The sequence below is a fragment of the Phaenicophaeus curvirostris genome, chromosome 6 (assembly GCF_032191515.1).
Source record: "Phaenicophaeus curvirostris isolate KB17595 chromosome 6, BPBGC_Pcur_1.0, whole genome shotgun sequence".
NCBI lineage: Eukaryota > Metazoa > Chordata > Aves > Cuculiformes > Cuculidae > Phaenicophaeus > Phaenicophaeus curvirostris.
The window spans coordinates 57,975,539-57,990,281 of NC_091397.1; the positions used below are offsets into that span (position 1 = coordinate 57,975,539).

A 14,743-nucleotide genomic window follows, 5' to 3' on the forward strand; every position below is an offset into this window, starting at 1 on the left:
TCCCACATTTGCAGTATCTCTGCCTGTCAAGCCATTTTCAATAACGTTAAAATTCCAGCTATCTAAGGCTCTACACAGGGAAAAAAATAATTGATAGTAATAATTACTTGTAATAATTGCTAAGAACAGTTCTTAAACAATTCTGTTAGGATTTAGATGATCTACAAAAGCACATGTCATAAGCCTGTTGCCAGAATCTGGAATCATGTAACTTCAGGTATGCAAAGCAATAGTTTCTGGCTCTCACTGGCATGAATTATCAGATCATAACATACGCGTGTATGTAACTTTACACATACACTTTCATCCACATCTTTTTTTTATTTTGAAATGTCTTTCTTAATTTTCATTGGCCATGGTAATATCAAAAGCCTAAAATGTAGTAGAAAGCAGAGAATTGGCATAAAGCCAATGGAAAAGGAGAAATAGCATAGGAGAATTTATGAAGAGTGTTTGTTTCATTCAGGGGATTTGAATCCCACATCCTTCCATCTACAATGTACTTATTAGAGGGCAAATCATTCTTTTCATCATGTGTATGGCCATTTGTGTACGGCTTTCTCCTCTGACATACACAGTTCCCTCATCAACAGGCAGCTTTGTACATCTCGGGAGAGCAAAATACTGCACCTGAGTCCTCCAAAAAAAATCAGCCTAGAATCAGAAAGTTAATCTCCCCAAAAAAGTTATGTGCTTTCACCTTTCACAAAATTTAAGGTCAAAGAGGACTGTCTAGTCTGGTCTTCTTTTTAAAATAGCCCATTAAGGTTTCACACTGATAACCTCTATTAACCTGAAGATTTTGGTTAGACTTTCAGCGGACTAAACTCTTACACAGTCAGAGATTCATAGAGACAAAAGTGACACTGCCTGTTTCTCTCTTCCAAACTAATAGGATTTGTTGACATTACTTGAAGGATATTTCTCACTTGGGTCTTTCATTGCAAAGTGTCCATTGCATTTAATACAGCTATTTGTATGGACATAGTGTCTCTGAAATTCCCTTAGGTTATTCAATTTGTAAATAAAGTTTTCAGCATTTTTTTCTACTTTTCTGTGATTTCCCCTAGTTGTTAAATTCTCTGTTGTTTTTAAAAGTACATGCAGTTAACATGGAAGCTTTGCCAGTAGGTACATTCACATCGCTTGCTCACTCTCTGTTATGTGGGAGTTACAAGCTTACAGCTGACACATGCACACAGAGATGTTTTTACTCTTTTCATGTGTTTTGGTCCTCCAGTGCCTAATCTGAATGTGTTCAACACTATAAAGATTTTTGCTCTTAAAGACTACCTTTTTTGTGCATTTTGGGTTTTTTTAGTGGTAAACTGAGGTTCAGAGGATGGAATTTTTTTCAGTCTCTGTGGTCTGGCAGACTCGAAGGTTTTGAAATCTTTAAATTCCTTCCTTCTCTCCACTTTGGCCCGTGAGATGTGGACAGCAGGAGGTGTAAAATACTTCCCTAATCCAAAAAACTACCAAAACTCAGATCAAATTCCAGGCTGAAAAGAAAAATGTTGCTGGACCACAGTCCTACAGGAAGTAGAGGTGGGGGCACAAAGTGTGACCATGTATACATTCTTCTTTTCTTTTCTAAAAGTGTGCTGATCAGTGTAGTCTAATGTCAGTCGTGTGCATAAATTATGGCCCCAAAGGAGTTATGTAAATACTTCCTCTTCCTAGAACAAGTAGAAAGCAGACACCACTACCAAAACATAATTCACTTCTTTTTTGTCCCAAAGGTAGGGCAGCTATTCATTGCTATTTACTGAGAGAAAATTGCAAAGAAAAAGATAATGGATGTTATTATGCCAATCTTTGCATCTTTTAGGTGCCCTGTTCTGGTGCTACATTTGACAGCTGTCTGTTCAACATCTGTCAGCATTTGATGAACACAGAATATTTCAGTAAACACATACAAAACTTTTAAACTAATGCAAAACCATTGTGCCTTAATTTTATTTTTCCGATATGCATATATCAGAAATACAAAAAAGTCCACTGTGGGTGGAAATTACTCCACTCTCTTGCCCTGGACTCAGTCAGGGACTGATATCACAAATGTGGCTCTCCAGGGCTGAGCATGGTCTAGCCCTTTGTTTCTGGGTAGCGGATGGGTGAAGTAATCTATCTAATTGGAAGTGTGATACGATTCAAAAAAACATTCCGAAAGCTGTAACTACTTTCTCAACTTAGCAAAAATGCTCTAAACTGTTGTTTGCACAACTCTAGAGCTCAAACGTCTATGGCTAGAAGGACAAAATGCAGTCTGGAGAAGCAAGTCCTTCTGTCTGTGTATGTCGCAGTAAGTTAAGCAGTGCCAGAAAACATTCCCAGGCAGAGGAATGCAATCATCTCTACTATTAAAACACTACAGTGGTCCTTTACACTGTTTTGGCAAAGCAGCAACTAGCACCGTCCCGAAGAACTCCCAGACACGGTTTGGTGACTGGCACGGGCCAGGCGGCATTCCTGGTAGTATGAACATGGACCATTCCGTGCCAGCTGGCTGCAGTGGTGGAGAACAGTCCCAGGCATATTTTATTTTGTAGTAAAGATGCAGCTTTGAGCACCCCAGTCAAACTTTGTTATGAGTTCAAGTCATATTTTAAAAATGGGGGGAATATGAGGCAGTAGATTAAGTATAGATTAATCTACCTAGATTAATCTATCAGCTGTGGTGAACATGGTATCAGTCCAGTGTATGACTTCCATCATCCCATGCCCAGTTATAGATGACAGTTCTCTCTGCACTTGGCCAGTGGTCTCTCCAGGGCCACAGACCTTAGCTGCGTGAGACGGGTTAATTCATAGCACATGATTTAGAAACCACATTTTGCTTCCTGCTATGGATAACAAATATTGCACAGGTATAGGTTGTTCATTTTCATAAGGGTTTCTTGATCGATTCAGAAAATAGGGAGGAACCCCTGGTACAAGCCTGTGGCTAAGGATGCACACAGTTCAAGGCAACAAGATCTAAGCTACTTCTGACTGAACTAGCTTTGATCCTGAAACTCCTCTTCCAACAAAGAGTCGGATGCAGCCCTCTTGTGGGACTATTGTTTTATTGAAGGAGAATAAAAGAAGATTCATCACCTTAAGTGGCTGTTGCAGGCTGCCGTTCCCAGGCTGCACTTCAGACTGGGTGCATGAGGCAGTGTATGAGGAAAACCTGACCAGTGGTATTCCCACTCCTTCTGGCAGAAATTGTGGGAAGTTACGTTGAGAAATTATATTAAGAAATAGTAATTTCCATGAGTGAGCATTCAGAAGTCAGTAAAATTGACAGTGCAGTTGCCCATGATACTTTGACTCTGCAACCTGTGTGATACATTCCAGAATGCTACTTAATGGTGGCCTATTATTTCTTGAATAATGCAATAACAGCTTCCTTAGTGACACGAGTCATATATTCAGCTAGGCAACTTTTTGTAAAGAATCAGAGTACTAATTATGTGAATCACTGCAGCCTTCCTTACTTTAAAAAGTAAGCAGAACTGTTGACATCAAGCAAGTGCTATGTAATTCAGTGAAGCACAGGACAGATTGCATCACCAAATATCCTGTCTTTACCTACACAGGAGCATCAAGATAAACACCAGATCTACCCACCAGCTTCACACTGAGATTCCTCAAAATTTTATCATTAGAGTCCACATTTTGACAGCTCGTTTCACATTCCAGCTTTATTTCAAAGCACACAATGACAGTCAAAATTAAGTGAAGGCCATTTGACATGAAGCAACTAATTTCTCTGCCTATTCACTGCATTTTGCAAGATGCAGTAGGCTATATTTCAGGTTTTGAAACTGCAGAATTGTAATAGGAATCTTTGCATCTTTGAGGAAACTATAGGACTGCATGTACCTCATACTAACCTGTATCAGTTTTCTTATTGATGCCTTTTGCAGATCCACACAATTTACTCTTTGGTAGTATCTGCTTATTCCTTATGAAAGCAGGTAATAGTAGAACATTATGGTTTACTTATTTTCTTTCTTTTTTTACCTTTTCTTTATGATAAAGAATAATAAACATCCTGAGTCAAGAAGTTAACTAGGCCACATTTTACTAATGCATTTGGCTGCGTGTTTAACTTATTCCTTAAGCATGTGATCCCACCAGTGAAACCACTCAAGTGATATGTGGCCTTAAGGACCTTGGTAAAATAAAGTCTTTCTGAAGACTGAAAAAAATTTTCCAAGCTGGAAAAAGGTATTAGCCTGTTAGAGTGCTGCCATCTAGTTAGATGAGCGTATACAACATAACCATTTATCGTGCTTGTAGCACCTCACTGCCCACTGCGCTGGGCTGCCTGCACAAAGTCTTCACATATAGTGGCTAGTGGCTAATCAAAGATGCAGTAAGAGCCCTCAGTTGCCACAGGCTTCTGCAGAAGTTAACAGTGCTGCACAGCTCATGGGAAGTAGTGAATGGTAGGAAGAGACTGTTCTTCGGTAATCCAAGTTGTAAATGAATCTCAGAGTCCATATTTGATTTAACCTTGATACGTAATTTTATGATACGTAATTTTATGAGGGAGGACAAAGCAGAAGGAAGTTTCCCAGTTACTCTGATACTGCCTAGAAGACATGGTACCCATTGTACTGAAAATGCTACGGAAGCCGACTTCAAAGTCTAAACCAGAACAAGATGCAATGTGCTTATTGAGTGATACAAACTGCATTAAAAAAGCTCTATGCTACTACAGAAGTAAAATCCTTAGCTGCCTGAAAAAGTATAAGAACTGTGCTATTGAAATGACTGCATTAGCTGTTTGACTACCGCTTGTCTACATTCCTATATCAAGGTGAGGAACACAGTCATGTCTGGATTTTATATTCTGATGCATGGGCATAAGAGATTTTCAGTGTGTAAATTCTTTTCTGCTTGGGAAGTATGTTTTCCTAAAATATATTCTTTTAACACTGTCAGTTGTGTCCAAATAATTCCTAAGACAAGTTACTCTCTTATTATAGAAGTCAGTTTTAGGATTTAATAAATTTGCCGTTTACTTCAACAAGACAAGTACGTGGTCTTTATTTTTTCTTACCTCACACTTGTTTAGCAACCCAGTTTCTTGCAGCCTTGACCAGATGCTTTGGATCCTTCCAGCGTGTTCAGGGTGATTAGCATAGTTGCCACACATGCACTGGTGCTTCAGCATCAGACTGTCGTATACAACACCTGTAGCATAAAACAGCAAAATAAGAAACAGTCTTAATTCCCTTTTTTGCCTGGAGAGTGTGAATTTTTACTTACAATGAACATCTTGTGAAATCAATAAGGCAAAAGTGAATTCTCAAGAAATTGTACTGATAAATACAATTAAAGATAAAGAAGAAAGGAAATTGAGTGGTGTTTTGTTAAAGCTTCTATAGCTAGAAAAAATCAGTCCTATTACTGAATCACTTGTTTCATCTTTCTCTAAGGCAGTTAACAAGAAAAGGTTATATATTTATAGCAGTGTAAGGAAAATCATTCAGAAATACCTTTTAAAATAGATTTTGAAATGGTAATGCCACTCTGTATTTGTACTGCTTAATACTATATTCATTTCAGATCTCAAAGCCTATCATATGAAAGTTTCCGAGAGCTGCAGTAGAGGCAGCCAGAGTTCTTTTTCATTAAAAAGATGTTCCTCCCACTACTTAATTACAACTAAATCCTGTTGTTAGACTTCAATGCAAGGTTCCTTCTGAATTTCCTATGCTCAGGACAGGAATTTACATGGAACAGCTATCAATACCACATTGCTCTGTAGCTGTATATTGGGAGAAAAAGAGAAATTTTAGTGAGTAGGTTTGAGCTAAACTCAATTTTCAAGGCTTTCAAACCAAATCTGAAACAATGAAAAATAATTTTATTTATTTACTTGTTGTTTGCATTTCCCTTAGAAATGTCTGGAACAAAAAATATTTTCCTTACCCCTGTGAATTTTTTTCATTTGGGAAACATTTTTAATTTTCTTCCCTTAGAGTTGAAAGGGACTCTAAGAGTTTCTCCAAGCTGCAAAACTTGGCGTTCAAAACCTCTTTCTCATGTGCCACCACTACTTGGGATGCCAACACAGATCTGGGAAAATTGTGTTAGCCTGCTACTGAAAAGTCAGCCAGTAAAGAAAACACAAAATAAAAGTCCAGATTCAACAACATGTTCAATACCACCCATATTTAGCAAAGTTCTTGAATGGATATTGAACTGTATTAAAGTGTTTAAAAACTCTATGGAAAAAGAGTCTGCATATATTGTGGGCAGTGCAAAGTAAAGGCTCTGAGACAATTCAGTTAGAAGCCAGCCAGAAATCATACAGAAATATTTATACTGCCATATTTCTTAGCTCATGCACTTTAGAACTGATCCTTTGGGATCTTGCTATTTAAGCCAAAATTATAATACAACAAAGTTTAGCATAAGGAGAACACAAACGTAATACCTACGTGTAGCATGACTAAGTTTATGCTAAATGATTATCTAACAAACAAAATAGTTCATTAGCAATAGATTATTGTATTTACTTTCTTGGTTTGTTTTCTTTTAAACAAATAAAAAGGAACCAGTGAAAATCTGGAGCTAATAAACTAAAGCAGCTTAAAATCTCTGCTGGCATTGCCAAAGCAGTTAATGATTTCCTTTCTCTGCAGTTATTTGCACTGTACCATTCATAAGCTTTGCTGCTCTATCATCAGATCTTATAAGTTATTTGAAATAGCAAGTGTGCATAGAAGAAAGAGCATGCTTACATAGCTTGCTTTCCTTTTCTTGGCACCCAAAGTTTTAACTTCTACAGTCTGTTGCATATCCACATCGTACGGTTTGCCATAAGGACAGACCATTAGACAGGAAAAACTTTCCTCCCATGCCCTGCCCACCTGGCAAGGTGTTGAGATGCTAAACACACGTGCATCTGGACTTTCAGAAGTAGGCAGAGTGATAGCCAATGCGTTTGTATGGAAACTCTACTGAAATACTAACAAATGTATCTGAAAGTTGAAATAATCTCTTGCCTGCCACCCTTTTAATGAATGTTTTATTCTAACAATGAATGCTCCCTAAAAGCTCAGGTTTGCGAAATACAAATTGTAGTAAATAGAAGTTAAATATGTGTATTTAACACATATTTAATGACACTTTTTGATGACCTGTATCAGTGTGGCAACTAAACAGTGTTTTTAAAATGAAATGCTGAAACTATGCAATCAGGATGCTCCCTCTGGTTGATGACCCTTTCTAAGTGCATTAGTATTTCCTCCAAAACAGAATATAACTAAAAATGTAATTTTATTGCACATGGATTATTTTGTCCAAATACAGAATCAGTTTAATTAGGTTAGGCCAGTATTGCATGGCAGAAGCATCTACTCCATTCTTTCAAATACCAAGATATTCATATCATCGAGAGTAAAATTTATTTCTAGCAGGATTAATTGGCTTAAGAAAAGACTGGAATATATGTTTTCATTTATTGCAAGCATCTATACTGACTTAGGATTCCAAGTAATTTAGATGTGTGGCTGCTGGTGATACAGCACATGTGCTTGCTCCAGTACCATAATGCAGCACTAGAGCCTGCTGCTAAAAATAGCCTGTGGGATTTCCCTACAGAATTCAGCCAAAAATCTTCCCACCCCCACAAAAAAAAAAAAAGCAAAAATAAAAATAAAGAGAGAGAGAGGGAGACAACTGTTTCCAATTGCAGACTGGTGTGAAATATAAAAGATAGTTATACTCTCTGTCCAAACAAATGCTTACAACCAGATTCTGCTCTCAGATTCCTTGAGTAAATCTGAGCAGCTCCACTGAGACTGGTGGATTTATTCTGGATTTACACCAATATTACCGAGGTCAGAATGTGGCCCTAGTGACTGAATAGAATGGTGGCACCACTGAACTGTATAATGTTAGAGGACACAGGAAAGAAGAAACTGAATTTGCATTAAGTCAGAAAACACAAACTCTTCCTGGTAGTGACTCCTTAACTCATTCTTTTCCGAAATATTTTATTTAGGTCAGCTTCTTCTAAAAATATTTTCAACAGAGAGGAGAGCAAGAGTCCTAAAAATTGGTGGCTAACAACATGCTTTGAAGAAGGTGAAATGCCCTGAGGGATAACAGTACCAATATGAAAACCCAAGGGAAGAATATCCAATAAATGATACGGGAAAAAAATCTGAACTAAATAATGTCAAATATTTTGAAATCCATCTAAATGAACATCAAGAGAACTTTATTATTTTCCATCTTTAACTCATATATGCATATATTGTATATATATTGCATAGCTTTCACAATCATCACCATTCTGATTCCATTCAGACACTTAGCTAAGAGCATTTTCTCCTATGACTCACAAAACTATAGGCTCATTTTGATCCCTGTGTAATATTCTCTACAACATTCATCCTTCCACCTTTTTTCTCTTCTAAGAATATACTGTCTTTAAATAGGGAAAAAAAAGAAAAAAAACTATAAGAAATAATTCAAGGCAAAGAGGTGGTTTTACATTAATATCGAAAGTCTGAATTTGATCTTACTTCATGCAGCACTAGATTTTTGTTCCATTCTACCCACCCATTCCTCCCTTCCATGCATTTAAAAATGGTAGTGTTACAACTGCTGTGGACAAGGGCTGGTTGCATCTTGTGCTCTCTAAAAGGAGCAAATCATAGAACCATAAGATGGCTCAGGATGGCAGGGACCTCCAGAGGACTGTGGTCCAACCCTCTGTAGCTCAGCGCTGTGATCTGACTAGATTGCTCAGGGCTTTCATTCCAAAGGATTTTGGAAAGGTTATATAAGAAAAGGTGAAAAATTGGGATTGTGTTTCTTTCTTCCTACTGATCAACTAATAAAAGCTAGGGCACCATCCACACTCAGGAAATATTATTCACAAATAAAGCTATCCTATAGCATACTATATATTAATAATACAAATATCAGTCTAGTTATTCACAGAAACTGTATTAGGATTGTTAATGTTGCAAAGTCTCTGTTTATTGTCATTCCAAAGGTGTAAATTTCATAATATAGAAAATATCTCTGTTTCAATTAGTCAGAAACTGCAGTGATGTAGGCTATAGATGTTAGTTTATAAGCCTAAAGGAATGTCAGGGAAAAGAATTTCTTCAAGCAGAAAGGAAATCTTCATTGTAAATGCAGAGGTGTGTGCTCTGTTGGACCTGCAAACTGGTCAATCATCCAGGGGTTATTGGCTCTTAGCATAGCTACATCTTGGAAGCAGCTACAGCACTGCATATGTCTCCAGTCAGTACCTAGAGGACATGAAAGAGGTGAAGGTACAGAGAAGAAATGGTGAAGCAGAAGCACAAACTTGAAACGAACGTGGAACTAGGATTATTTCTTTTTAACGAGTAGACATTATTATTGTGAAAAGCAGTTGAAGGGGGAAATAAGATTAAATAAAAGAATAAACAAGAATTCAAGAAAAAAAGTGTTTCAGACATTGAAGCCTACACGCAGTGAGCTTGATTTTGGTGCATTCCATGAGTCTTTTATGAGTTTACAATGTTTTGGGGACTCTATGAACAACAACTAGAAAAATAGTGGCCTGGTTTAATAATCCTGTTTATATACAACTGGTCTTTCTGCCTAAACTCATGGAAAGTGAATTAGCATGTTTCTTTCTCTACAGTCCAAATATTTGTTGCCCAACAACTGACACTCCTAAATTGACGGTGTATTTACAGTAGAAGAAATTATGCCTTTTATCTTTGAATGGCCTCTTAGATCCATTTACCCACTTAGCTGCAGCACTTTAAAGACACCTCCTTTTCTTTTGCAGACTTTTAATATTTTTTTGCTTTCCAGGTTCTCATTCTAGTTGGAAAAATAGGAGAGTGCACTGTGTTGCACAGTCATATATAGTGCTTATTAAGGACTCTATCCCACATCAATCCGTGGTCGTGGCCTGAAGAGCCGTGAGCTTTTGGAGCATGGTAATTTCTGCCAACTGATGCGAAGGAATTGATACTGCTGGCAGAAACCTGGCTAAAAAGTACCTCCAAGTATATTTGTCCTTTTATGTGCATGTGGTCATTGAACCTTCACTTCTAACCTTGCTGTAATGCTATATTGAGATTCAGGCTTTTAAAATGACGGACCCTCTTGCAAGGTTATCTTACTCATAGTGAGAAATGGATTTTCTGCAGTCATTTTTCTTCCTTTCATGGAAGATTTTGGGGGTTCTAATCACTTTGCTTTGGACAACCCAGACCATACCAATAGGAAATGCTCCCTGAATGACTAAACTGCTCAAGGCCCAACTATAAAATACTCCTTTGTAAAGACTCCAGAAAACTGCTAAAAGACACTAAAGTTGTAGCCAACATCACCTTCCAGCCATGGCTACAGCTTTGTTGTTTCTGAATGGAATGCAGCCTTGTACCATAGACTGACTCGTCAAATGAAGATGTTGAGAATTATATTGCAGCTTTCCTACTTTCTGGTGGTCTTCAACTTATTGGTGGTCTCTTTACAGAACAGGCAACAGGAACACAGAGAAAAGAACAAGAGGTTAGGGAAATGAAAGAAAAAGCTATAAACAACTTAAGGGCACCAAAAATGCACCTGTTGCTATACTGCCTGAGCCAGTCAATGATAATAATTTATGACTGTGTGAATATTAACCCTGTAATTTATCAGCTGCACTGGTTGACTTAGTGCCAGTACAGCATCATAAAATCGAGGAACAGTAGGGCTAAAATTGAATGCATTGCTGCAGGAGGTATTCAAGGCATTTAAATCTGTTGATCCTACATGGACAAACTCATTCGCCCTGCCTATTGAAAGCAGTCTTTAGGGAATCCTACCAGTAGTGTAGACATGCTGGCTGGGCTGGTCCGTGGCTGGGTGAGGTAATGTGGAATCAGTGGGGGAAGATGAGTTCCTGGACACCGGCCGATGTTTATCTAATCCTGCCACGCCAACTGTAGCCATCTGAGCCTGGTAGATTTGTAACTGGTGGACACGCTGATGCGCAGGGAACTCCTGTTTCCAAGAAAACAGCACAGTAGAAAGAAATGTGAGACAGGATCAAGTAAGACACTGAGGGAAACATGTCAACAAATTGAGTTCATTAGGTCAGGGCTGTAATAAACAGTGTGGAAAAAAAACCCCACAGCAACTCACACCTAAGACCTAGTCCATAAATCCATCCAACAGATGTTTTCACACTGACAGTGTGGGCTACTGACTTTGCTGGAGAGCAGGTGATAGCAGGCAACCTGTCAGTTCTTGACAGAGGAAAAGATGACTTCACAGGCAGAGGAGGCTTACAAAAGACAAAGGCTTCCTTAATATATTGAATACGTAATATGATGTTAGAATATACATGTGTTGACCCCATACAAAATCTTCTTACAGCACTGAACATGCAAAGTGGGGTCCTTACTGCTCAGTACCAAATTTGCTGAGCAACAGTGAGTCAAGTTTCTACAGAGGACTCTGTTCCCAGAGCTCCTTGGAAAACAGGGACAATTCGCACATGGGTTTTCACAACCCATTTAGAGATTCAAGAACTGTTGCATGAGATCTTTTTTTGTCCTGTCTGCTGCGGGCTGTAGGCAGTCCCAAACACTTCAGGAAAGATAGGCAGTGGTGGAAAGACTGAGACAAAGCAGAAAGGGTGATTTCCTCCTCTGTTTTGTTTGTCAACAAATGGTGACTTTCGCTGGCATTAAAAAGGCTGAAATCCTGCTGAAGTCAGTAGAAATCTTGGCACTCTCTCACTCAACAGAGTAAGATTTCTTCATGAGCTCAAGACTTTTTCTTTCTTTTTTTTTCTTTTTTTTGTGCACGTAGTCCTAGAAGCTCAACAGAAAGTGATTGCAAGAGAGACTTCCAAACTGCTTTGCAGTATAAACTGAGTTAGAACTCACACTTCTGTCTTAGAAGCGTAGACTCCATTTATTCTCACCTGGGCTCAGTATACATATATGCATATATATATTTATGGTGTATATATGACTTTTTTTGTTAAAAAAAATTTTAAAAACCAGTATCAGTTAGCAGTGTTGTGTGCTGTTGGTTGAGACAGCAGCTCAAAGGCCTGTCCCAGCCTGGCCAAGGAGATATTTCTGGAGGTTTGGAGAGGTGAAGCTGAGTTCAGGCTTTGCGGTGGGACAGGTAGAGGCACCTAGGAGTACCCCAGCCCCTTGCATGCTGCGAAATGAATCAATAGAATCATAGAACCGTAGAATCATAGAATCACCAGGTTGGAAGAGACCCACCGGATCATTGAGACCAATCATTCCTATCAAATACTAAACCGTGCCCCCCAATGGAAGTGAGAATGTCAACCCTGCATGTAAAAAAAAAATCCATTATGAGAATGAGTGCTCATCGATAACAGCTGAAATGAGAACAAATGCTTTAAAAGGAAGCCTCAAAACCCACATTAATATCTAAGGTCACCACTTCAGTGAAAAGTCACAAGGTTATGAGAAGGATAAATCACCTGGGACCTTGTCATAAGTGACTAAATAAAGAAAGAAAATATGAGTAAGCAAAAAGAGCTTTTACAAGAAGTATCTTGGTTTGGGGTCACTAAACCATTTCCCTTTCCTTAAAAACAGTCCTCAACTTTTCCTGTTGCTTTTTTAATGTACGATGACAGGATGGTGTTATATATTCCAGGAAATATCTTGAGATATCTGAAGAGGCCTATGTATCCCCTTTCTTTATGCATATAACATAACATTCAGGAATTGTCCCCTGAAATGCCTGAGTGCCTTGTTTTTCCTATTTTTTTTAATTGTGATAAATTTTTAGAGGAGATAATTTTGTGCTTCCATGCATACACATCTTTTGTAACTTTTGCTGGGGGCGTGTTTGAATGGAAAGGAGAAGTGAGGAATGTATGGATGCTTTTGTGTTGAATATTTTCCCTGAAGAACAGAAAGTAGATAAATTCCTTTGTGATTATCTAGCATTCACTTTCCTCAATGCTTGCTCAGTGCTCACTAACGGAGGCACAGGAGGTATTTAGCTGTCCGTGACACAATTAGTTCTTGCATCCTAGGGTTAAGTGGTGAAGCACTATCTGATGCTAGTGTATTCATCACCTCCTGCCTGCCCTTCCAAAGCATGAGAGTTAGTTTGGAAGAAGACAAACTCCTACCTGCAGAAGCCCTTCCTTTCCCAGAGTTTTACTGCCATAAATAAAATCAGTGGAACGGTTGTTCTTTTTGCTGCTCTCCTCAGCCTCATGGGCTGCATTCATTGTATGAATTAAATAACTGGTATTGGTGTAGTTTGACTAAGGGGATTTTTGACACTGCCTTTCAGTGTTCACCCTAACTAATGACAATTCTTTAATTATTTTCACTTTTCTGATAATCACTGAAGTACAGAAGATGAAAGGGTTTATTCCATATTAGAATGCTCCCTAAGACAGTAAGTGTGCATCAGTATATTCTGGCAGGTGGCATTAAACAGTTTTATTTAAATATATTTCTTAGGGAAATCTTGGAAATTCAGCTGGCACTAAGGAGGAATTCATACTGTGTGCAAATGTTTCTGTTTGGATGTTTCTCTGTGCCAGTAGACTGACTTCTTAGCCTTTAGAGATGCCTTGTCTGCCTTTCTTTTACTTCCAGACTTAAACTTCATTTGTGCAATACCTGCATATTCGTTTTCAGTGAAGCTGTGAATTTGCCATTCAGTCAATATCTAAAATCTAATCTGTCCAGATTTCTGACCCAAAAAAGGTCTATTTATGGTTTTTTGGTCTTGTTTCTTTTAGTTGTTGTTGGTGATGGTCTTTTATCAGAGTGTCTTGAAGAAGAAAAAAACATAATCTGGAACACTACAAAATATAGATAATTGGGAAAGATATTTCTATCTTTGCTTATAAAATGATTAGGTGTTTTTGTCTATGTGAGCAATAGAAATAACACTATTTTTCAAGCATATGAACAAATCAAGATAATCTTTTTTAATGCTAATCAGCCTGCACATCACTTAAGAGTCAGACAGCAATATATTTCAGCAAGTTGTCAAAACCCAAAAAGAAAGCCTGTTCCTGCTCTCTTGTGTTTTCCTGTTAAACTGTGTTTTGTTTATATCATTCTTCCCTCCTTAAATGAAACCAGACACATACCTAGATTTTGACACATGTTTATCAGCATAATCAGTCCAGAGAAGGAGGAGAAATTTGCAGATGGTTGGATGGAAAGCTGTGTGACACCAATTTTAATTTCTGAGGTCATGAAGAACTGTCTGCTTGTGAAAATCTTCTAATTTTTTTAAAACTGCAGTAGGTTTTTTTCATGTGGCTTACACTGAGGCTTGCTTACATCCTCTGATGAACTCTAGATCCTTTCATTGTAATTTTAAAAACTCTAGGCATCCGCAAAGTTTGGACTTGTTTAGGTTTTAGCCAAAGTTTTAGGCTAACTTCCTGACTAGGTTTCATTTTACAGACAACAGGCACTCATGAAGAACATATATTTTTTCCAGGCACCTACGTATTTATGTTGTGAGCATTTGAGATACTCTGTGTCATGCAAGCAAGTGGATTAACACAATGAGTAAGGTGGATAATCAACACACTTATCTGGCTCCCCACATGCCCACCTGGGCTCTGGAAGGGATTAAAGCAACACAATGAATTCATCTTCAGGTTTTATGTGCTACAACACTGCAAACACATGTCCATCTTGCCAGCAATATGACAAAAGCAGTATTTGCACATCTGCAGTTAGTGATTTGTGTGAATATA

At 38.1% G+C, this 14,743-nt stretch overlaps 1 protein-coding gene across 16 annotated transcripts in view; it reads right to left on the reverse strand.

Annotated features, from left to right (window-relative positions):
- The window catches only part of HDAC9 (histone deacetylase 9), a 420,133-nt gene that overhangs the window by 126,059 nt on the left and 279,331 nt on the right, over nucleotides 1-14,743 (reverse strand). For all 16 annotated transcript variants that reach the window (XM_069860332.1, XM_069860322.1, XM_069860320.1 and 13 more), the window contains 2 exons: nucleotides 10,833-11,010; nucleotides 5,057-5,190 (listed from right to left, as the gene is read on the reverse strand). In XM_069860332.1, coding sequence (XP_069716433.1) covers nucleotides 5,057-5,190; nucleotides 10,833-11,010 — 312 coding nt within the window. The remainder of the gene's footprint in view (nucleotides 1-5,056; nucleotides 5,191-10,832; nucleotides 11,011-14,743) is intronic.